The 22,302-nt window shown below is 51.5% G+C and overlaps 1 protein-coding gene across 4 annotated transcripts in view; it reads left to right on the top strand.

Annotated features, from left to right (window-relative positions):
• Nucleotides 1-22,302, top strand: part of SPAG5 (sperm associated antigen 5) — a 577,046-nt gene that overhangs the window by 301,863 nt on the left and 252,881 nt on the right. For all 4 annotated transcript variants that reach the window (XM_085649122.1, XM_085649121.1, XM_085649120.1 and 1 more), the window contains 2 exons: nucleotides 7,542-7,653; nucleotides 7,842-7,928. In XM_085649122.1, the coding sequence (XP_085505248.1) occupies nucleotides 7,542-7,653; nucleotides 7,842-7,928 (199 nt within the window). The remainder of the gene's footprint in view (nucleotides 1-7,541; nucleotides 7,654-7,841; nucleotides 7,929-22,302) is intronic.

The following is a 22,302-nucleotide window of genomic DNA, read 5'->3' as shown; positions in this document are numbered from 1 at the left end:
GAGCATTTTTAGTATATTTTTTGTAGTGATTGCATCTTTTTATCAGGTTGTCACAAGTTAGTACACCATAAAAAAGAACCGACCTAACTGTCACCTGTGGTGCATGATGGGAGCAGAGGGGCTCCTGGAGGTCTTAATGGCACGGTTTCCAAGTTCTTGGAAGCCTTCAAGGCGAGGTGCCAGTTTTTTACTGTACTGTGATGTTTATTCATCTATGCAGCCTATGGGCCAACTGCCTGCTATTACCTTCTTTACTTGTCTGAAAATAAAGGTTTTCTTATATGACACTATTACAGTGTATGTTCTCTTTTACAGAGTTTATGTCTAAGATTATTTTTTGTACAAGATAAACCTTTGTAATTATGGCATGTTGCTCTATTGGAATTGTGTTAGGCTGCATATTTGTGTTTATATACATGTATATATGTATGTCGTGGGAATCCTAGGCGCTTGTGGTTTCCCAACATATATATATATATATATATATATATATATATATATTACCTACTGGCGGTCGCCAGTAGGTAGTTATAGTTAGGACCACGTTTCCATAGGAAATCCGCAACATTCTATTTTGAATAACTTTGGCGCCGGTCGACGAATCCTTGCGAATTTTTCAAAATAGGTGGGGCGTTGAGCTCCGCTCCTACCCTGAAAGTCTCGGGGGGATTCGTGAAGCGGGGGCTGAGATAAAAGGGGGGTCCCAAAACGCGTTTTTCCCATGCATTTTTCCATAGGACCTTTAGACACAGCTACAGCCCGAACGGCTGAACAGAATTACTTGAAATTTGGCAGAGAGGTAGTCCTCAGGTCAAGGAAGTGCCTTTTGTAGGTTTGGTGTAAATCTGTTCAGTAGATTCTGAGAAAATAGCCTTTAAATCAATATATATATCTGAGCCAGCTTACGGTGCGCTTACGGTGCGCTTACCGTATGCGTACGGTGGCGTGCGCGAGCGCGATTTTGATTGGCTCTTAGCTCTTAGTAAACATTCGAATCGGTCGAAACCAGGTCGAAAATTATCCACATTCTCCCCACCCCGTGTGCAAATGGTGCCCGAAGGGCTCCATTTGTGCATGGCATATTACAGCTATGAATTTAACAAAGAATACATTTCACAAAGATGCGCATAATATGTTCCCCATGTGCGCACGGTGCGCGAAGCGCATCGTGCGTACATGGCCCATCCCGCTTAACGTGGGCACGCGGTGCGCGCAGCGCACCGCGTGACCACCGTGCGTGCACGGCACTAACTGCGTAAAGTGGGCGCGCGGTGCGCGAAGCGCACCGTGCGCGCACGGAACGAACTGCGTTAACTGGGCGCGCACGCCACGAATGGCGTAAAGTAACTTAGCATTTAAAAAACCGTACAAATTCACTGAAAAAACCATAGGTTTCACACACGTTATAGTTAGGAATTAGCATTTAAAAAACCTTGCAAATTCATTGAAAAAACCATAGGTTTCACACATGTTATAGTTAGCTGTACATTTCACTCGTATAAAACCAATGAAATTCCCGCGTTATAGTTAGTGCAGGCAACTATAACTCACGCGACCGCAATCTTCTGCTGATGACATATGTGTCTTTATGAAAAAAAAATATTTGTAATATATGTATAGCTAAAATTTAATGGAAGAAGACATGGGCAAATAAGTGTCGAAATACAGTATTAGCATCAGCAGAGGATTGCGGTCGCGTGAGTTATAGTTGCCTGCACTAACTATAACGCGGGAATTTCATTGGTTTTTTACGAGTGAAATGTACAGCTAACTATAACATGTGTGAAACCTATGGTTTTTTCAGTGAATATATATATATATATATATATATATATATATATATATATATATATATTTGTATATTTCTATATGCTCCAGGATTCCCGCACATGGGCGGGGATTATTCAGTGTTTAGGACTATGATGGGTATACCCCTGGAAGAGAACTAGGATTACAGGTAAGTAACTAATCCTTACTCTCTATTTGTGGTAGTGTGGGCAAGCAGTAGGGCTTCATCAGAGGATAGTGTAAGGATTTATTTTACACACTCAGGCAAGAAATGATTTCACACACTCAAAGACTCAACTCTGACCAATTGTTTTGTATGAAAGTATTTCTTTGTTGTATTTTATTTTTAGAACCAAGTCAGACATGGTGCAGGTAAGTAAAAATAATACTTTTCTGATAATATAGTTGAATGCAATTGAATGTAAATACAGGTAGGTCAAATGTTCAGAAACAGTTGAAATTACTTTTCAGTAACTTTACAGTTAATTTGTGATTACTTTTTAAGTTACTTTTTCAGATAACTTTTTCTACTCAGTGTGATATGCCTAGATATCACAATGGGACATTTCCTGGATAAAAGGTGAGTAAAACAGTTTTTGTTAAATCACAGTTTCTTAGGTTTCCATACAAAACACCCTCAACACCCAAAATATTTTCAGAGGAAAGCAATCAATGCAATCCTATGGAGAAAAATGGGGTTATCGTTTTGCAGGTAAGTAAACGACCTTGAGGGCTGAGTTTCTGGGATTAGAACAGGGGTTCCCCCAGGGTCAAGGATTCACTCAAAAAGCACCCTCAGTGGCACTAGGGCGGCCGGGTGCAGAGTGCTGAAGCCCAATGTTATCCAATGGGGGACAGGGTGCCTCTGGTTCGTGGCTGCTCACGAGCAGGCCACAAGGTTGAGGGATCAAAGCTCCTGAAATTAAGCTCAGGGCAAACGAAGGTTGAAATTAGCAAACAAAGTGCACCCACAGCGCGGCTGGGTGAAGGGTGCCGTTTTGGCGTTGGGTGTCCTGTTTTCAATGGGGATTCTCCGGTTGCAACAAACACTGCAGACTGAGGACGAAGATCTTCTGGAGGTGACCACCAGTTGGAGAGGTAAGTTGGAATGTCGTTGGATGCTAGTAACCCCGCCAGTTGGGCCACCAAGGTCTTGGGGCGTCTGGTGCAAGGGTGTGTTTTAGCGTTGGGTTTTTCTTACCGGCTCTGGTCGCAAGGGGGGGGGGGGGGGAATCCTCCAGAAAGGGCTGCAGGCGTCATCGGGAGACTTGAGGTAGGTCATGGATCACCAGATCCCAGGTCAAGATCGCGGGGAAACCACCTCGTGGTATTGGGCCACTCGGGCCGTGGGAGTCGGGCGCAGAGTGGTGCAGACTCGCAGATTTGGCCGGAGCCAGAGTCTGTTGGTGAGCAAATCCGGTGCTCACGGGAGACACATTCTTTTTAGTGAAGGCACGGCATGTCCTCCAGGTTCTTGGGGGTTGTTGGCTGCAGGACACACCAGGATTCCGCTGAAGCAGGTCGAGGCCAGAACAGGCCGGTAGGGCTGGGGCCAAGTCAGTTGGTGTACTCCTTCCTTCGGCATGGCTCTTCGGTCCTTCTTCTTCTCTGAGGAGGTAAGGTGCGGGGTAGAACCGAAATACTAAATTTAGGGGTGTTTGAGGTAGGTACATGTCTGGACCAATGGGTCCCTTCCTTGGGGTGGGTACACCCACTATTATGCCACCCTTTAGTGGGAGGAGGGCATAAGCCTCACTCTGGTTGGTTGGGTCCCCCCATCTTCAAGATGGCGAGGACTGAGAGTTATGTTTCACCTCAATCCCCCACCTGAGGTGTGGGGTTGGTAAAGGTGGGCACACCTTTCCTCCTATCTTGGTTTTCCTGCCGATTCTCCCGCCCAAAGTGAGGGTGAGAACCAGTAGAGCCCAGTTGCTGGGAGCAGCAAATGTCTGGGTCAGCTTACAAAGGCAGCAAGCCTTTGAAACTTCCCCTTCTTGGACCCTACCCAGCCTGGGGGGCGAGGCTTGGCACCTTGACCCAGGATGTACTTTGTTTCAGGATCCTGAGAGCGGCAGGCTCTCGATCCAAGGGTCCAGAAACATGTCTGGTGGTGGCAGCTGAATGCAGCCACTCAGCCTTGACACTAGTGGTAGGTTAGTTTTCAGGGGGGCATCTCGAAGATGCACTCTGTGTTCATTTTTCATTCAATCTCACACTGGCATCAGTGTGGGTTTAATGTGCTAAGAAGTTTGATACCAAACTTCCCAGTTTTCAGTAAAGCCATTATGGTTCTTTGGAGTTTTTAATGACAAACTCCCAGACCATATTCTCTTTATGGCTTTACTGCACTTACATTGTTTACGAATGGACTTAAGACACTGTAGGGGTAAAGAGCTCATACACCTGTACCCTCACCAGTGGTGGACCCAGCTAGGAGGGTGGCTTACCTATGCAATTGTAGTGAATTGTAGGCATGGAACACAAGAATGTGTGTCATGTCGACTCTTCACTTTGCTTTGCACCAAACACTCCGCCTGCAACGGCAGTGTGTGTGTGTGTATGGGTTGCACAGTAAGTGTTGGAGCCCTTAGGGGCCTTCCCTGATCGTAGTGCCCTTGGTACTTATGGTACCTTTTACAAGGCACTTACATGTGACCAGAGAGTTGCCGATTGGGTTTGCAACAGTACAGTTTTAGGGAAAGAACATAAGGCCCTGGGTACTGGTTGCCAGGAACCCAGGGCAAACTCAGTAAAAGAGCATCAACATTTGGCAAAAAGTGGCGGCAACAATGCAAAAAGAGGCACTTTCCTACAACCATATTACTTTGTTTTCAGCATTTTCTCTCAAATACTGGTTTATAGATTATTTTATGGAATGTGTAAAGATGGGGTCTCTAAATGAGACTTCATTTACTTGCCCTTGGCCTGGTGCATTTGAATTTCGAATTATGTCCTACTTCAGCACAACTAGTGTGTGATGCAAGAGAACTCATTTTAATATCTGTCAATCAGCAGGTTTTACATTGATCTGGTAAGAAAAAAATAATCTATTCTTGTGTTTGATCATACATCAGAGAAAAGGTGAAATTCCATTCTCCAGGGTCTAACTTCCTCCAATCGTCTAGCAAACCCAGGCCCTCTAGAGTTCGAAGGTGCCTGTTTAAATTGAGTTGGATTACAGCTGTCTAAGGCAGTGTTTTATGTGGAATAAAATCACCGCCTATGACTATAATAACCCTCAGCAAAGTTAGAAATAATCGAAAACAATTTTTTGAAGAACCTCTTTGTCCTCATTGGGAGGACAAGTTGAGAACTGCATGAGTGAGCGATCCTACAGCTTGCTTCAGAGGTGCAGAATCCTTCACTCTTCATCACAATATTGCTTTTTAAGTTGGAAGACCAAACTCTGCTTGAATCTAATAAAAACTCTTTTTGTCTTATTGATGCTATGGAACTGAAACTGTATTGGAAACCAGTTGGTTTTCAGACACTTGTTTCACCAATAGCTATTAATACTGCTTTGTTCTTATTTCAAGCATGTGCAAGTGGAGAAGTGTGGCTCAATGATTAGAGCGGCAGACCCTGATGCAGAGGTCTAGCCCGGGACCAGGGTTCAATTCCCCGCCTCGGCGGGTCTTGTGCTCAAAAATTCCACGGACCTGATAATTCTCGCCTCGGTGCCATTCCAATCATGGAGTCCCACTCTGCAACTCTGGGCAATAGCTTGCTTAATCTCCACAACGGCCCCCACAACGCTAAGGATGCCTGGCCTCCACCATGGGGGTGCCCAGGAGTGGACGCCTCACAGGGAAAGCCAGGATGGGTTCCACAGCGGTATTCGTACAAGCGCTTTGAGACCCTTGCGGGTGAGTAGTGCGCTATACAAGTATCAATTTACATAAATATATGAAAGATCTAGTGCTGGAGAAGAAAAAGGTTCAGTACCATGCCTCTTTTAAGGCTACTACTTTAACTATTTTAGTCCAGTTCTATGATTCATATTTTACCTTCTTTGATTGAGTTGCCATAAATGTAGCTCTGATTTCAGAAGTCTTGGAACTCAGTACAATATCTTAGTAACAAAGTTCTCTAGAAATAGTTATGTAGATGTTTATATCGAGGCCTCCATCAGAGTATGGTATCCAAGGCAAGAAAAGAAGTAAGCTGCTTCACGTGGGGCTTTGTGGGAGATCTTTCCATAGTGGAGTAGATGGCATTCTGCATTTCAGAATAGACAGAACTTGTTTCTGAAACATGGGATCTTTCATAGATTCAAAAGCTATCAAGTTATTCCACACGGTCAGGCAGGAAACCCTTCTTAGGAAATGCTTATGTGCAGTTTTCTTGTATACTTTACTACTTTAGTCATAAACTATATGTAGTCTACAGTACAGATGTTGGCAGCACACTTCAATTTACCAGCATACATTTTTCAGGTGAAGGCACTGATATGATGTTCCGCCCGTCAGCTTCAGAAGCGAGATGTATCTCCAGATGACTCAGACAACGAAACATTTTTTAAAACATTTCCTATTCTGACAGAAAAATGCTTAGATGCAGCTCTATTATTGCTGTGCATTTCACTGTTACAAAAGTGGAAGAGTACTTTAAAACAAATCATTGACTACTCTGGGGGACAAAAAGGCATATTATTTGGTTGTTTCAAGTATCTGAAAAGGTCCAGAACAAAAGTTAGAAATAGGTAGAGGGACATGGAGAAAAGGTTGTAGTTCTTAAAACATGCCCACACTGAGAGCCGGTTCCATTTCGTAACATAAATGCTTACGGTAGAAGGCACCCTGGCTGCCTGCAGAATCTTTTGGCAATGTTCTGGAAGGTGCAATGTGCCAAATTTTTTATTCTGAACTACTAGGTCATTCTCTGCAATTACTGTGGATTATGCTGATGATGAGAAATATTTCAAGCATGTCAATCTATGCAACCTAAATCAATGGTTGAACAAATATAGATGTATATGTATTGTTTGTGAGCGTATACTGAAACATTCCAAGTTAAAGTAACATAATAGTTCCAAAGCAAAACCTTAAAATCCCAGAACTTCACTAGTTGTGGTTTTCTAAAAGACTTGGCGGCACAACATTGTTTATTGATATGTATTCAAACCAATTATATTGCTTTCTCAGTTATATTATCAGAAATGTTGGTGGTAAGGTAATATGGGATGTCATAACTGATGGCTTTGTCATTTGTGAAGGCATCTGTTGTGTCTGAGGTCATTAGCAGTTCAATCTGGGTGCAAGGTATGGTTTCAGTACTGGACCACAACTGGTGAGTTTTAGGGGTTGTTAGTTTTTGATTTGGAAGCATAATGCCATTCTCTCTGCTTTTCCCACTGAGCCCTTAGGTTTTGCATTGTAAGTGTATTTTAATTGTGTTTTTATTCCAGTAAGTTTCAAAGATATTGTTTATAGGAACTTTAGAGGTTGGTTTCAGGGAAATTGTCTGAGAGTCCAGTCCCTACTGAGTATGACTTTTGACTATGCTCTTTGGGGGATGTATATGGGTTTGTTCTGCTGCCAGGCGTTGCACTCAACTATTTGTTTGCTCTTGTCACCACTATACATCGCCTTCAGCTTTACGTGATGGTGTTGGTAGCAGGACCTTTCCGAGGCCTGGCACTCTTTCCCCTGTATCCCAGTAATTGCATGCAGTGCTAGATCCTGTGCCCATCCACCTGTGCTATATAGCGCTAGCTTATGCTGAAAATGTATTTTATTTTTCCATTTTTATAGGATGTGGGTGCAGCAGTTCAATGGGACACAAACTCTCCTGCCAGCAACACCAGCGGTGCAGGGACCATATTCTGTGTCAGCAGTGTCTTGAAATCCAAACAAGATACAGAAGGTATGTTGTGAATCTCTTGCAAAAGAGTATTGGAAAGCAAGCCCATTCTATGTTAGATGTTACATAAGTGAAATCGGCTTCATTTTACAGCATACGTTCTGTGTATTGGTGACCCTGAAAAGTAACAAAAACTGAGTTGGACCCAGACTAATCAAGACACAGTTTCTGACTGTTATCCTTTCTTTTAGATCAGCCCAAAGAATCAAATCCTTCCATCCTGGGGAATGAAACAAGCGCATTCACTAAAGTTCAACCAACCACTCCAAAGCCAGCAGGTACTGTGGAGCCTGTGGCCCACTCACCACCCATACCACTAGTGTTGTCAAGCGTGTAAGACTGAGATCAGATTGACCTTATTCGTCTGTTCTTTTATTAATTGCTATGTTGTGCGTGGATGCTGTCATTGTGCTGTGCATGTATCTGTAGGTTAGGAGTCAGTAGGATTGATTCTGAGCAAGGATTCATTGTGTGAGCATAGTGAATGTAAGTGTATAGGATGAGTTAAATTTCTTTAACCAACTTATTTCACATGCATAAAATTATGGGTTCACATGTTAGTCTGTCTGGCCCAAATGTTTTGTGATTTTGCTTCCTCCCCATCACCTCATGGAAGGAGTCACTCACCCAACTCTGTTCCCTTTTCCCTGAGGTCTACCATATCCACAAACATTGCATTTTTCGGCCTTCTTGCATAATTCCGTATTAGATTTAAAATGGGGAAAACTATCCTCTTTCTCAGTGATTTCATTGGAAAAAAACATTTTCAGTTTTTTTTAAAGAAATTAAATCCTCATTGAATTAACATAAAAACAATCTTGCCCCTTCACCAGAAAGAAACTTCAACAATGTCACGAGTAGGAAGTCCGAGTCTTCAAAGACCCAGAATGCGTTCACTGTCAGTTGCACCAGTTCATTTCTTTTTTTTTTCTTTTGTTTTAAACTTGTTTTTATTGAGAAAAGTTTGTGACAGACAAGCATATAGTATTGACATATGTTAATAGCAAGTTACTCATCATCATGCATATTACAGATGTTGAGAAAGCAGATACGTTAAAAAGTTACGTCTCTGCCCACATTTCTACGCATTTCCAATTCCACCATGGGTGATACACAAATCTCCCCCCTGTAGTTGTTCCATATTGACCATTTTTTATCCCATTTCTTCAGGCATCCCCTGGCAAACATACACCTATCTAGGTCTTTCAGCCAGATCGATACTGCAGGCGGTGCCACACCACCCCATCCCCTTGCCTGTTCTCTTTTAACCAACGTGTACCCCAGCGTCACCAGTTGTTGTTCAATTTCAGTCAGGTCCGAGTCCGCCCATATGTTTAGCAAGCAAGTCAGGCCCACCGTCTTTCCCAATGCAGACTGCATATGATTCGTGGCTCTCTCCCAGAGACCGCGTATCAGCGGGCATTCCCATAGTGTGTGATAGAAGGTAGCCAGCTGCTTGCAGCCCTTTAAGCATAGGTCTTTCTGTCTCGCTCCTATTTTGGCAAGGGTTGTCCCCGTCATATATGACCGATATAAAATCCTGAGTTGTATCAGTCTAAATCTAAGCGTGATGGCCGCCTCCCTAGGTGACATAAGAGCCAATCGCCAATCTTCCTCTTCAATCGGCCCCAGGTCTCTCTCCCACTGCTCCTAGAGCTTGCCAAAATTATCTGGTAAATTATTACTAAGTTTTTGGTACGTCAAGGATATTGCTTTAGATGGCAATGGGCCGTCGAGTAAGCGATCCTCCAGAGGTGACGAGTCCGGTATGTCCTCGCAGCTCGGGAAGGCCGCCCGCAAGGCATGTCTTATTTGCAGTTACCCCAGTATTGGAACTTTCATAGATTCTCATGCTTTGTATCATTCCCCGTCGTCAGAATGGGAGCTTCGGTAAACAAAAATATATATATATATATATATGTATAACCATAGAAACAAAAGAGAAAAATTGGCCTAGGCCTCATCTCATTTTGTAGTATATCACCCTCTTTGTGTAAAAGAGCCCAAACTTTTGCCAGGACCAATCAGCACAGCCTCACCCCTTGGAACCTTCCTGAGAGAGCTCAGAGCCTCAGATTTTTCTACCGCACGTTGTGCTAGGGAGTCTCCACTGAGCTCTGCTCAGTTTCTCAGAATTTTACTATTAGTCATCTTTATTTGCCATCTTTTGTGACATAATGTCAGAAAAGGAGAAGAAAGCTTTATTCAGATATTGTGCTTCTTGTGGGAAGAAGAGACTGTTTGTGGAAGATAAGCATGAAAACTGCATATACTGCCTGTACCCGGAACACAAGGCCACAGATTGTAAAATTTGTCGGACCTTCTCTACCAAAACCTTGAGAGACAGAGAGGGTCGGTTGCTGACGTGGCTGCAGAAGCTAAAGACCAGGACGGAGGTTCTCTCTTCGGATGAGGAGGAATCAATCTCTGGTACCTCCTCCAGGAGATCTAAGAAGAGGGGTAGGTCATCTCCCTCCACCTCTGCGGAACCCCCTCTCAAAGCCCCTCACGGGATCTCTGAAAGGTCTGAGGAGGCTGGTCCCATGAAATCTCCTCACGGCAGTGTAAAGGAGAGGCAGGGACAGGCTGCTGGTGTGGACGTAGCCCTTAGGGACAAGAAGGAGGTTGCAACATCTTCCCCTCCGTCCCAGAAGGAGAAATCTGTGAAGAAACATGCTGCAGAAACTCCTCAGTCAGTTTCAGTGAAGAAACAGCGTCCGTCGACGCAGGCTAAAGCAGGTACGTAGACGACGATCTCCATAGTTAAGACTGTTTCCATGGGGTCGTCGACGAGACCGTCGACGATATCTACTTCATCGTCTACGACGGCTACTTTCTCATCTTCGACGGCGGTGTCGACGACGAAGACCACGTCGACGATGACTACGACGAGTTCGTCGATGTTGCTGACGACGAGTTCGTCGACGAGACCGTCGACGGTTGCTCCGTCGACGATGAAACATGCTCCGTCGACGAAGAAGAAGGCTCCGTCGACGACTGCTCCGTCGACGACGATTCCGGAACTGTCGACGTCATCGTCGACGACGATTCTAGCCCCGTCGACGACAGTTACCCTTCAGTCGACGATGTCGTCGAGTTCGTCGACGCAGGGAATCCCTTTGCCATCGACTCCGTCGACGGGACCGTCGACGGGACCGTCGACGACGAAGAATTCGGGATTTGCCATCCAGAGATTAAAGATTACGCCGGACATGACTTCTCCTAGGCGGGTCACGCCTTTGCCACCATCCATGCTTCTCGATGACTCGGAGGAAGAGGATGGGCAGTATGGGGACGCCTACAGCCCTTCAGACCTGAATGTGAAACAGCAGGACAGGGATACTGAGGACTTTTATGGTCCAGAGGTGCAGGAGGGGCGGCAAAGCTTGACACAGGAAGTACACCCCCGCTCTCTGAGGCAGGATATGATAGCCTTGCCAGTGGCTTTAGTGACGGATTTGCAAATGATGCTGCAAGACTATAAAGCTCGTTTTCCGTCATTACCAGATCTCACTCCGGTGCGTCCTTCTACGTCTGTGGTGCCACGTGACATGGCAATGGACTTGCCACCTCTGCCAAGGGACATACCTCGTATCACTTCAACGGTGGTACCGTTAGTGGTTCCTCAACCTTCAGGTACGGAACCTGCCGATCAAGAAACACAAGATTTGGATACAGATGAGGACGACGAGGGGCAGGTGATCCCTCTTACTGATCCAGGGGATCCGGATGGGGACCCTGATGACACTGGTATGCAGGATCCGGATGATGTGGGCCGGGAGACAAATATATCGCCTCCAGCAGATATTGGTGGTTTCCATAATTTGATGGAACGGGCATCCAAGAGATTTGGTCTGCCCCTTACAGTGGAGCAGTCCGACTGCTTCCTATATGACTTTAAAGCACAGTATAGGAAGTCGGTCAGATCAATTCCCATCATAGAACATGTCTGGGATGAGGGAATTAAAACGATGCAGAATCCGGCGATGGTCATTCCGGTTCTTCCCCGGCTGGAGAAGAAATACAAGGCCCCTGAGGGCAGTCCTGCATGTCTCCTAGGACAACCTAAGCCGGATTCCGTAATATCACAAGCCGCACAAAGCAAGTCAAAGAATCCGTCCACTCCGTTAACCACGCCTCCGGATAAAGAAGGCAGGAGGCTGGACAATGTGGGAAAAAGATTCTCCACCATGGCCAGCTTGTTGGTGCGTGCAGCTAATTCTCTGGCTATTCTAGGCAGGTACGACCGCCAGATGTGGTGCGACATGGAGCCGTTCATGGACCAGCTACCAGAGTCGAGTCAAGAGGAAGCCAAGCAGGTTCTGATGGAAGGGGAAAGATACTCTTCGGAAGTCATTGACTGTGCGATGTACATAGCCTCTACTGCTTTCAGGGCTTTGGCAGGGTCAGCGGTCTTGCGCCGTCAAGGCTGGTTGAAGGCGACCTGGTTTCGCCAGGAGGTCCAGAATAAGATCTTGGACCTTCCCTTTGACGGGGAGATGCTTTTTGGTAAGCATGTGGATGACGCCCTCCAAAGCATAAAGAAGGACACAGATACAGCTAAGTCCTTGGGGTCTTTGAACTATCGCAAAGTGCCATTCAGAGGGGCACGTGGTCGGGGGTTTTCTAATTACAGAGGAAACCAACGTCAATATTCCACACAATCAGGACAGTCCTATAAAGGTCAATACTCCAGCCAACGCCAAGGACAGTCGGCGTCTTTCTCTCGACAGTCCCAGAGAGGACGTCAGAATCGTCAGGGACGAGACAACGCCAAGAGGCAATAGCGGCCTCCTGGCTCTGGCTACTGTTCCTCCCCTACCAAGAACACCGGTCGGGGGCAGGATATCTTTTTGTCTGGACAGCTGGGTTCTTTTAACGTCGGACCGGTGGGTCTTAAATATTGTTCAGAGTGGCCATACGTTGGAGTTCCAAGATCTTCCTCCAACAAGAGCTCCGGACGCCGTCCATCAAAACATCTCCGACTATTACATCTCGAAGCCCACCAACTTTTCATCAAGGGGGCGATAGAGCCCGTACCTCTTTCACAAAGGGGCACCGGGTTTTATTCCAGGTTCTTCCTGGTTCGGAAGACGGAAGATACATGGCGTCCTATACTAGACCTCAGGGAGCTCAACACCTATCTCATCAAACTCTCTTTCAGGATGGTCACTCTCCAGGATATTCTACGACTACTCAATTCGGGAGATTTTTTGGCGTCCCTGGATTTAGAGGATGCATACTTCCATGTTCCGATCCACCCAGCTCACAGGCAATATCTACGCTTCACAGTAGGCAAGAGCCATTTCCAGTTCAAGGTGCTTCCGTTTGGCCTTCAGTCAGCACCCCGAATATTCCCGAAGATGCTGGCACCAGTCGCTGCTTTTCTAAGGAAGCAGTCCTTGGAAGTGTTCCCGTACTTGGACGACTGGCTCGTCAAGGCTCCGTCGTTCAAGGCAACGTCTCGGGCCGTGTCAACTTGCATGCGGTTGTTCGCCCATTTGGGTCTTCAGCTCAACATGTCCAAGTCGGTGCTGATACCCACCAGGTCACGGAAGTTCCTTGGGGCTATTCTGGACACGAAACGATGCACGGCTCGTCCGTCGGAGGAGCGTCAAGGCAAACTGACCACTTCCGCTCGCCAAATGCTGCACAGGAGATATGTATCGGTTCGACAGTACAAGTCCTTACTCGGATCAATCTCATCCTGCATACCTTTAATACCGCATTGAAGGCTTCATATGCCCCCTCTGCAGGAGGAGTTGGACAAACAATGGCGCCAGGCAGAAGGGTCGTTCAACGACAAGGTGTGGATAACACCTGCTATGCGCAAAGCCTGCGAATGGTGACTGGTGAAGGAGAACTTCGCAGGAGGATTAACGTTCCGGATCCCTCCTTCTCCTATGGTGGTGACCACAGATGCTTCCCTAGAAGGATGGGGAGCTGTCCTCCAGGAGCTGCAGGTCAGCGGTCACTGGAGTCCAGCAGACAGACTACGCCACATCAATCTTTTGGAGCTGAGGGCCATTCACTTAGCCTTGCTGGCGTTCCTTCCCAGACTTCAGAATCATGCAGTGCTGGTCCGGACAGACAACACGACGGCCATGCACTATATCAACAAGCAAGGGGGAACAAGGTCGCGGACTCTGTCCAAAGAAGCTCAGATGATCTGGGATTTTGCGATCTCTCAAAAGATCACTCTGCAAGCCGAGCACCTAGCAGGGTGTCTCAACATCACAGCGGATGCTCTAAGTCGACAGACGGAAGTGACTCACGAGTGGGAGTTAGATCAGGCCACGCTGGAGGCAGTGTTCAAGAGATGGGGTACTCCGACCATAGACCTCTTTGCGTCCCCGAAGAACGCCAAGTGCCGGTTTTACGCAAGCAAGGTTCCCCATCAAGGGTCTCTGGGGAATGCCCTTTCGATTGCTTGGTTCGGCGCATTTTGCTACGCCTTTCCTCCCTTTCCTCCCATTCCCCTCATTCCTCGAGTTCTCAGGAAAGTCAGGGCGGAACCATGCAAGATGATTCTCATTGCTCCAGCATGGGCACGGCAGTTCTGGTTCACGGAACTCCTGCTTCTCTCCCAGGATCGCCCGATTCGCTTGCCACTGATTCCATCTCTGTTGTCGCGAGATCAGGGGCAAGTGCTCCATCCGGATCCGAAGTCACTTCACTTGACAGCGTGGCTCCTGAACACAGAGAATTCCGTCATCTGAATCTCTCCAGGGAGTGCAGGGATGTTTTATCTCAGGCGCGGGCGCCAAGCACTAATAAGCCATATAGGGCAAAATGGAAGAGATTTTGTCTATGGTGCAACAGGAATAAACTCCATTCTTATAAGTCCCGGCCACATCAGGTTTTGCCTTACATCCTGTCTCTGGCTAAATCAGGTCTGGCGCACTCTTCGGTCAAGGTACATCTGGCTGCCATATCCCGTTTTCGACGGAAGACATCGGGGCCATCTCTATGGTCCGCAAGGATTGTTAAGCAGTTCCTTAAGGGATTATTTCGGATGTTTCCTCCGGTCCGACCACCCCCTCCTATCTGGCAGCTTAACCTAGTACTGGCTCAACTGATGAAAGCGCCCTTTGAGCCAATTCACAAGGCGGACTTGAATTTCCTGTCGTGGAAACTAGCCCTTCTCTTGGCATTAACTTCGGCTAGGAGGGTTAGTGAACTCCAGGCTCTCTCTATAGTGGAGCCTTTTCTGCAGTTAAAGAGGGATGTGCTGATTTTGAGAACCAACCCAAAATTCATCCCGAAGGTGCCTTCGGAGTTTCATTTGAATGAACCCTTAATTTTTTTTTTGATAAACAAGTTTTATTAGGTTTTGTAAAAACACAATAAGAAACATTGAGCCGGACAAACCACCACTGTGCAAGCACACGGAATGGGACCAATCTCCACCCGTCCCCACCCAAAGCCCCACCCCCCGCCCCCACCCCCCAACACACCCACTCAGAAGACATTGCCCAACCATTTCCCCCATACTCTACGATATTTCTTGGGGCAGCCCCTCGCCTGGTAGAGAGTCCGTTCCTGGGCCGCGCACCAGTCTACACCAGCACTCCATTTGGCCAAGGTAGGCGGTTGTGGGTGCTTCCATGCCGCTGCAATATCCCGTTTGGCCACCATGAACGCAGTCATGAGGAACAGCTTCTCTGCGCGGGTACCCTGTAGACCATCAGTGATGCCCAGCAGGGCGTGTCTAGGATTGTGTGGCACTTCCCAGCCCAGTACCTCAGTGAGATCAGTCTCTATGCCCCTCCAGTAATCCCCAAGATCTGGACAGGACCACACCATATGAATGAAGTCGGCCGGGTCAAAACCACAGCGGGGCAAGAGGCGTCAGCTGAGAGGCCCGCACGGTGTAGACGCGCCGGTGTAAGGTATGCTGTGTGGAGATAATATATTTGAATCAGCCGTAGCTTGGCTGAGGCCGTCACCAGCCGGGGGGCCATAAGGGCGTCCCGCCAGTCCACCTCGTCCAGGGGCCCCACCCACCCCTCCCATCTGCCCCTTAAGCCATCCTGGACCGCGGGGGTGTTGTTAATAAGAGAACGGAGTATACGGGAAATACCCCCCCTCCCTAGGTTACCCCACAGGACCTGAGCTTCCGGGGGGCTATGGTCCGGCAACCGAACATCCAGGGGAGTGTAGGTGCGTATGGCGTGGCGCAGCTGGAGGTACTTGTAATATTGTGATGAGTGTAGGGAGAAGCGCGCCTGTAGCTCCGCGTAGGAGCACATGCGCCCCCCCCGCCAGACGTCCCCCATCAGGGAGATGCCGAGCAGGTCCCATGATTGAAAACCCTCCAGGGCAGCAACGTCCCGCAACCACGTCCCGTGCCAAAGGGGAGTGGCACGAGTCAGCCGCCCGGTCCACCGGGTGTGACGGAGCGCCGCTCGCCAGGCCAAAAAGATCGCTCTAGTGATGTCGGGGCAGGAAGCGGGAATGGGGGCACCATACAGACGATCCAAAATGCAGGGGAAACCCAAGGCAGTTAGTTCCACCCTGTAGGCCGGGTCGGACCATCCCCCTCCGAACCAATCATGAATGACGAGGAGGCGAGTGGCCAAATAGTAGAGGTAGAGATTGGTCATACCGAGCCCTCCATCGAAGGTGGGCAGGCGACACGTAGTGAGGGCCAGCCGCGGTCTCCCACCACCCCAGAAAAATCGAGTAGCCAGCCCGTCCATCTCGCGGAACCAAGGCCGCGGAAAGGACACGGGGGTATTTTGTAGTACGTAAAGGAACCGGGGGAGGACCATCATTTTGTAGAGTGCCACCCTCCCCAGCGGGTTAAGCGGGAGCGAGTGCCAGCGCGCCAGATCAGCCTTGGCCCTCTTGACCAGAGGGGCCACGTTAAGGGCCCAGCTCAGCTCTGGGAGAAGAGAGATCCAAATACCCAGGTATTTAAAGGACAGCCGGCGGAGGGGAATCCTGTCCTGCCAGTCAAAGCATTCCCGGGAGGGGTGCAGAGGTACTAGGACCGATTTGTGTGGGTTCAAATAGAGGCCGGACGCACGGCCGAAAAGGGCCAAGAGATGGAGCGCACGGGGACCAGATTGTGCCGGGTCGCTAAGGTACAGCAATACGTCGTCCGCATAAAGGGCTATTTTGTCGGGCACAAGGTCCGGCCACTCCCAGCCCCGAAGAAGAGGATCTGCGCGGACCAGGGCGGCAAGGGGTACCATAGCAAGGGCAAAGAGGAGGGGCGACAGCGGGCACCCCTGCCGCGTCTCCCGGCCGATCCGAAACGGCTGCGACAACGCCCCATTAACTAGCACTCTAGCACGAGGGCGTGCGTAAAGGACCCGTACCATTCCGACAAAATTGGGGCCGAAACCCATCTGAGCCAGGACTTCGAATAGATAGGACCACCCAACCGAATCAAAGGCCTTCTCGAAGTCGGCGAGTAGGACCGTGAGATATGGGGATATGCGGTGGCGGTGAGCCAGAGCCACATGAAGGCGACGCAGGCAGTGGCGAGTACCCCGATCCGGCATGAAGCCACGTTGGTCTGGGTGGACCAGGTGTGACAAGAAGGGCCGAAGCCTCTGTGCCAGGACCGCCACGTAGATTTTGATATCCGTATTAAAGAGGGAAATCGGCCGATAGGCCGACCTATCACAAGAGGGTGGTGTGGACTTGGGCAAAACCGCAATCGTGGCCATGTCGGCCTCTGGGCGAAAGGAGCCGCGTTTAACCGCCTCGGCATACAGGGCGCTCAACCGAGGTGTTAGAAGGTCCTTGTAGGCGGCATAAAATTCCTGAGGGAACCCATCCGGTCCCGGGGTCTTTCCCGCGGATGTGCGCCCTATCGCCTCCCCAATCTCCTCTAGAGAGATGGGTACCTCCAGACTCTCCCAGTCACTGGACCGAAGACAAGGAAGCTTTAAATTATGAGCTGCAAGTAGCGAGACTAGGGACAATTCTGGCGCCCAGGTGCGGTATAACTGTGCATAGTATTGAGCAAAGGCGTTTGCCATGGCCACGGAGGAGGACTGAAGCTGACCCTCCGAATCGGTGACCGCCGGGATAATGCGCGACGCCACAGAGTATGTAACCAGCCGGTGTAACAGAGCACCATTCTTATCACCCCACCCGTAGACCCGTGCCACCGAGGACTGCCAGAGGAGTGTAGCCGCGTCTAGCGACCGCTGGCGAATCTCTTCCCGCAAAAGCCGCAGCTGTCTATCTACAGCCGGATCTCCATCCGCAGCTAGCGACTGCTCCAGACGCAACGCCCGGGCCTCGCAGGCAGTGAGTTGCCGGAGCTGTGTCTGACGGTGGCGCACCACCAGCGCCTTGGCGGCCCCCCTGACGGTGGCCTTACCCGCCTCCCAGAGGGTCCCCGCCGACGAGACTGACCCGTCGTTGTCGCCAAAGTACTGCACCAACGCGGATCCCACCCCCCTGCAGAGCTTCCGATCCCGGAGAAACCAGGCATTGAAGCGCCACATCTGACGGTTCCCCTGGGGCGGGGAGCCCAGCCCCAGGAGGACAGATGAGTGATCGGATATCCCTCTAGGAAGGATTTGGACGTCTTGGATGCCCGCACATTCGGTGGAAGGGACAAAGATAGCGTCGATCCGCGCGTGAGTGTGGTGGGCGGCTGAGGTGTGGGTGTATTGCCGTGTGTGTGGGTGCCAGATTCGCCAAGCGTCGCATAAGCCCTGAGCTTCTGCCCACCCCACCAGCTGCTTAGCCCGCGCAGCGCGGGGCGTCGATACCAGACCGGAGGAGTCCAGTGGCGGGGCGGAGACAGCGTTAAAATCCCCACCCACAACAACTGCACCCGGTGGGAGATCAGCCAACATAGATGCGGCCTGGGATAGTGCCCGGGACAACTCAATGGGTGGCGCGTAGAGTGACAGGAAATTGAGCGGTCGACCGTCCAGCGTACCGCTGATAGCGATCCCCATCCCCTGGGGGTCTCGGATCACCCGGGAAAAGACAAAGGGGACGGAGCGGCGCAGCAGGATGGCGACTCCCCGGGATCCGCGAGAGTATCCCGAGTGCCACACCCGGTCGTACCCGTACCTGGCCAAGAAGGGACACCTCTCACCCAGCAGGTGGGTCTCCTGGAGAAGGAGGACATCGACCTCGGCGCGCTGGGCATACTTAAGGACTGCAGTGCGTTTGAGTCTGTCGAATAATCCGTTCACGTTCCATGACAGAATGCGCACCCGAGCCTTGGAGGTGAGATCACCCATGGGAATGGTAAGAGCAGAGCACTTTAATGATGGGATGGCCGTGAGAGGCCAGGACCATGGGTCCCACACCGGGGAGGAGCATTGGACCGCGCATGAGGGCGAGCGGCAGCGGGGCACGCTCGTGTGGGTGTGTGGAGGGGCACGGCAATGCACTGAGTGTGGTGTAGTGAAAGACGTTCAAAGAAAGACAAATCCAACCCAAACAAAACATTCCCCCAGAAAGAAACAACCAACATGCCCCCAACCCCAGGCCCCCACCCCCCACCCTACACTTCGAAAACGGAAGCATCTGTCGCCCGAACAACCCAACAGGTACAAGACCCCAAGCTTAGATGCTCGGGTATAAGAGCGTAGTGGACCCCTCCAGAGGTACGGATTTCAGTGATACATCCTAGGTAGTGGCAAGAAAGCGTTAGAGTGCAGAGACCCCTACTCCCCGCCCTCGAACAGGTCCCCCGCCCCCCCCCCCCCCGTGGATACCCGGGGCAGACCACACATCACAGGGCAGGACTACGGGAGAGGTCAGACAAGTCCGACTGTACGGTGAGAGGGACAGGGGATCCACCCGGCCTGGGTGACGAGCAACGCCGGGGTCCCCCTGCCGCCTTAGACGATGCGCCGGAGGAGGCCGACGAGTCCCTCACACGTCTCTCAGAAGCGTTGGCAGACCGGGTCCAGATCGTCGCCACTCCTCGGCGCAGCCGGGACTGCGTGCGTTTCCTGCGCCGTGGCAGTCGGGTTACGGGCACTTCTCGGCCTCGGGACCCCGCAGTGGAGGACACCCCTGCGGGTGGGCGCAGAGGCCGCTCCTCAGTGAGCCAAGTCCAGGCCGCCCGAGGGGTATCAAAGAACAGTGTCTTGTCCTGGAAGACAACACGAAGGCGGGCCGGGAACTGGAGCTGGTACTGAAGACCCAGGGAGCGCAGCTTTTGCTTCACATCCGTGTAGGAGCGGCGCTGCTCCTGGACCTCCCGGGTGTAGTCCGGAAAAACCATAATGGTGTGGTTGTTAAAAGTCAAAGGCCCACGCACTCGTGCCTCCCGCAGGATAGCGTCTCTGTCCCTAAAGTTGAGGATCCGTAGGATAAACGGGCGCGGGGGAGCCCCCACGGGGGGTCTGGCCGCCAGTGACCGGTGCGCCCTCTCCACCACGAACCAAGTCGACATCCCGGTCTCCGGCATCCAGGACTTGAACCACTGCTCAAGGAAATCATCGGCACGGCCAGACTCCACTCCCTCCGGAAAACCCACCAGGCGGAGGTTGTTGCGACGGGCGCGGTTTTCGGCACCCTCTGCCCGCCTGTGCAGTTCCTTGGAGTGGGTGGTGAGCTCCCGGACCTGATCCTGCAGCAAGTGAATGTCGTCCTCCACCGTCGAGATCCGGGACTCCGCCTCCGTAATGCGGGCTGTGGCGTTGCGGAGATCTTGCCGTAAAAGCGCGACATCAACCTTCACCTCCCCAACCATCCCTTCCAGGGAGGTGCGGGAGGCATCAATGGCCTGGAGGATGACAGCCAGGTCCTTGTTCGGGGCCGAGGCCCCCCCCCGCCCGGAGGGTCCGAGCTGGCGAACTGGTCGATCCGCGTCTGATGAGACGTGCCCGGCAACTTGGGGCCCCTCTCCTTGCCCATGGCGGACCGATGGAGCACAGGCAGGCGGCCCCCACTCAACAACGGGACAGCCCCCCGCACCAGGCCGGAGAGGGGGGAGGGCGATGGGAAAAGAAGGAGCAAGGGCGCAACCCGGCCACTCCGTTGGATCCGGACCAGGTCGCTGTCGCCACAGCGGGGGGCCACCAACCAGAACGTCCGCCCGCACTGGTGCCCAACGGTGAACTGTGGGGGGGGGCCACCGGGACGCCGGTGTGATCAAGGCAGCAGGAGGTCCGGGGCCGACAGCCCAACCCCCCCCCCCCCCCAGGTCCGGGGGGCAAGACGCGGCTCCAGAGAGGGCACGGTGGGGGGGGGGGGACCCCTCTCCGCCAGCAATGTGCCCGAGTTGGGGGGCGCAGGTCCTCAGGGGGGCCACCACCGCAGTCCGCGCCGGTCTACATCAAGGGCACAGCTTATCTCCGGCGCGGCAACCGTTCACACCCACCCCCCCCCCCAGGTCTCCCCACCAGGGTCCCGCCAGGGGAGGGTAGCGGGGGGGGGGGGGGCAGGAGGATTCGTCCCACGCAGGCCGCGGCTTCCGCCCCGGGCCTATCTGCCCGCCGACAAGGGCCTCGCCACCCTCGGGCAGTGTCCGTCAAGCCTCGCCTCCCCCAGCTCACCTCAGAAGCGGATCAATGGGGGCCCGGGTCCCAGCTCCTCCGGTCACGAGGCAGCCGCTCTTCGCCTACGCCACCTCCAGATGCAGCCAGCCGGGGATTCGCCAGGAGAGCACGGCGGGGCGGCCAGGGCGACCCATCTCCCGGGAGGCAGCGCCGGGCCGAACGTCCAGGTGGAGTGTGGACAGGCAGCAACACAAGCCCCCGGGCGGCCCCGGGCCGTCGAGGCTGAAGCGGGCCGGTCTACCCGCCGACCGGAGCCTCACCGCCGTCAAGTAGGTGCCAGGAAGGAGCAGCACGGTCAGAGCGCCCGCCCTCCGGGTCCGCAGCAGCTGATGGGGATCGTGCGGCCTTGCCCCTCGTGGTGCGCCGGGGCCTCTCGCAGCAGATGGAGCCGCACAGGGAGCCCGAGGGATTCCGTCCACGCGCCGGCGCGGGCTGCGGGCCGTCCAACTCAGCCTCGGGGGCACCAAGACAGGTCAAACTCGCTCCGAGGGTCGGGTACCGGGGCCTCCACACTCGGCGGACAGCGGATCCAGCCTAGGACAGCATCTACGGATGTGGGGCGACTACGAGGGGTCCGGCAGCCAGGAGCCTCACACCGTTGCGGCCATCTTGGCTAGCGCCACCTAGCGCTCCATGAACCCTTAATTTTGAACTCCTTTTTTCCGCGTCCTTCCACCCAGGCGGAACGAACATTGCATTCTTTGGATGTCCAGAGATGTCTGAAATTCTATCTCGAGCGCACACGCTCTTTCAGAAAGTCTACTCAGCTATTTATTGCCTACAGTGCACCACGGAAGGGGTTGCCGCTCGCCAAGAGTGGCATTTCCCGCTGGATCTCCAGTGCAATTCAATACTGTCATCAGGCTGCGGGCAAACCTTTGGATAAAAGGGCCCGGACCCATTCTACGAGAGCGATGGCGTCTTCAGTGGCTCTCTTTGCTGGAGTTGCGATCAAGGACATTTGCAGGGCAGCAACGTGGAGCAGTGTACACACCTTCACGAAGCACTACTACCTGGAATCGGTGGGACGAGATGAAGCTGCTGTTGGTCAAGCAGTCCTCCGGAATCTTTTTCAATGAGAGGTGAGCTTTCCCTACAATCCCTCCATCCTGGTAAGCACATTTGGTTTCAGTAATGGTTGTTTTATCATGTACAC

Source organism: Triturus cristatus, chromosome 3_2 (genome assembly GCF_964204655.1).
Source record: "Triturus cristatus chromosome 3_2, aTriCri1.1, whole genome shotgun sequence".
Classification (NCBI taxonomy): domain Eukaryota; kingdom Metazoa; phylum Chordata; class Amphibia; order Caudata; family Salamandridae; genus Triturus; species Triturus cristatus.
The sequence above is the reverse complement of the archived record's forward strand: the minus strand, read 5'-3'. Positions and strand labels throughout refer to the sequence as shown.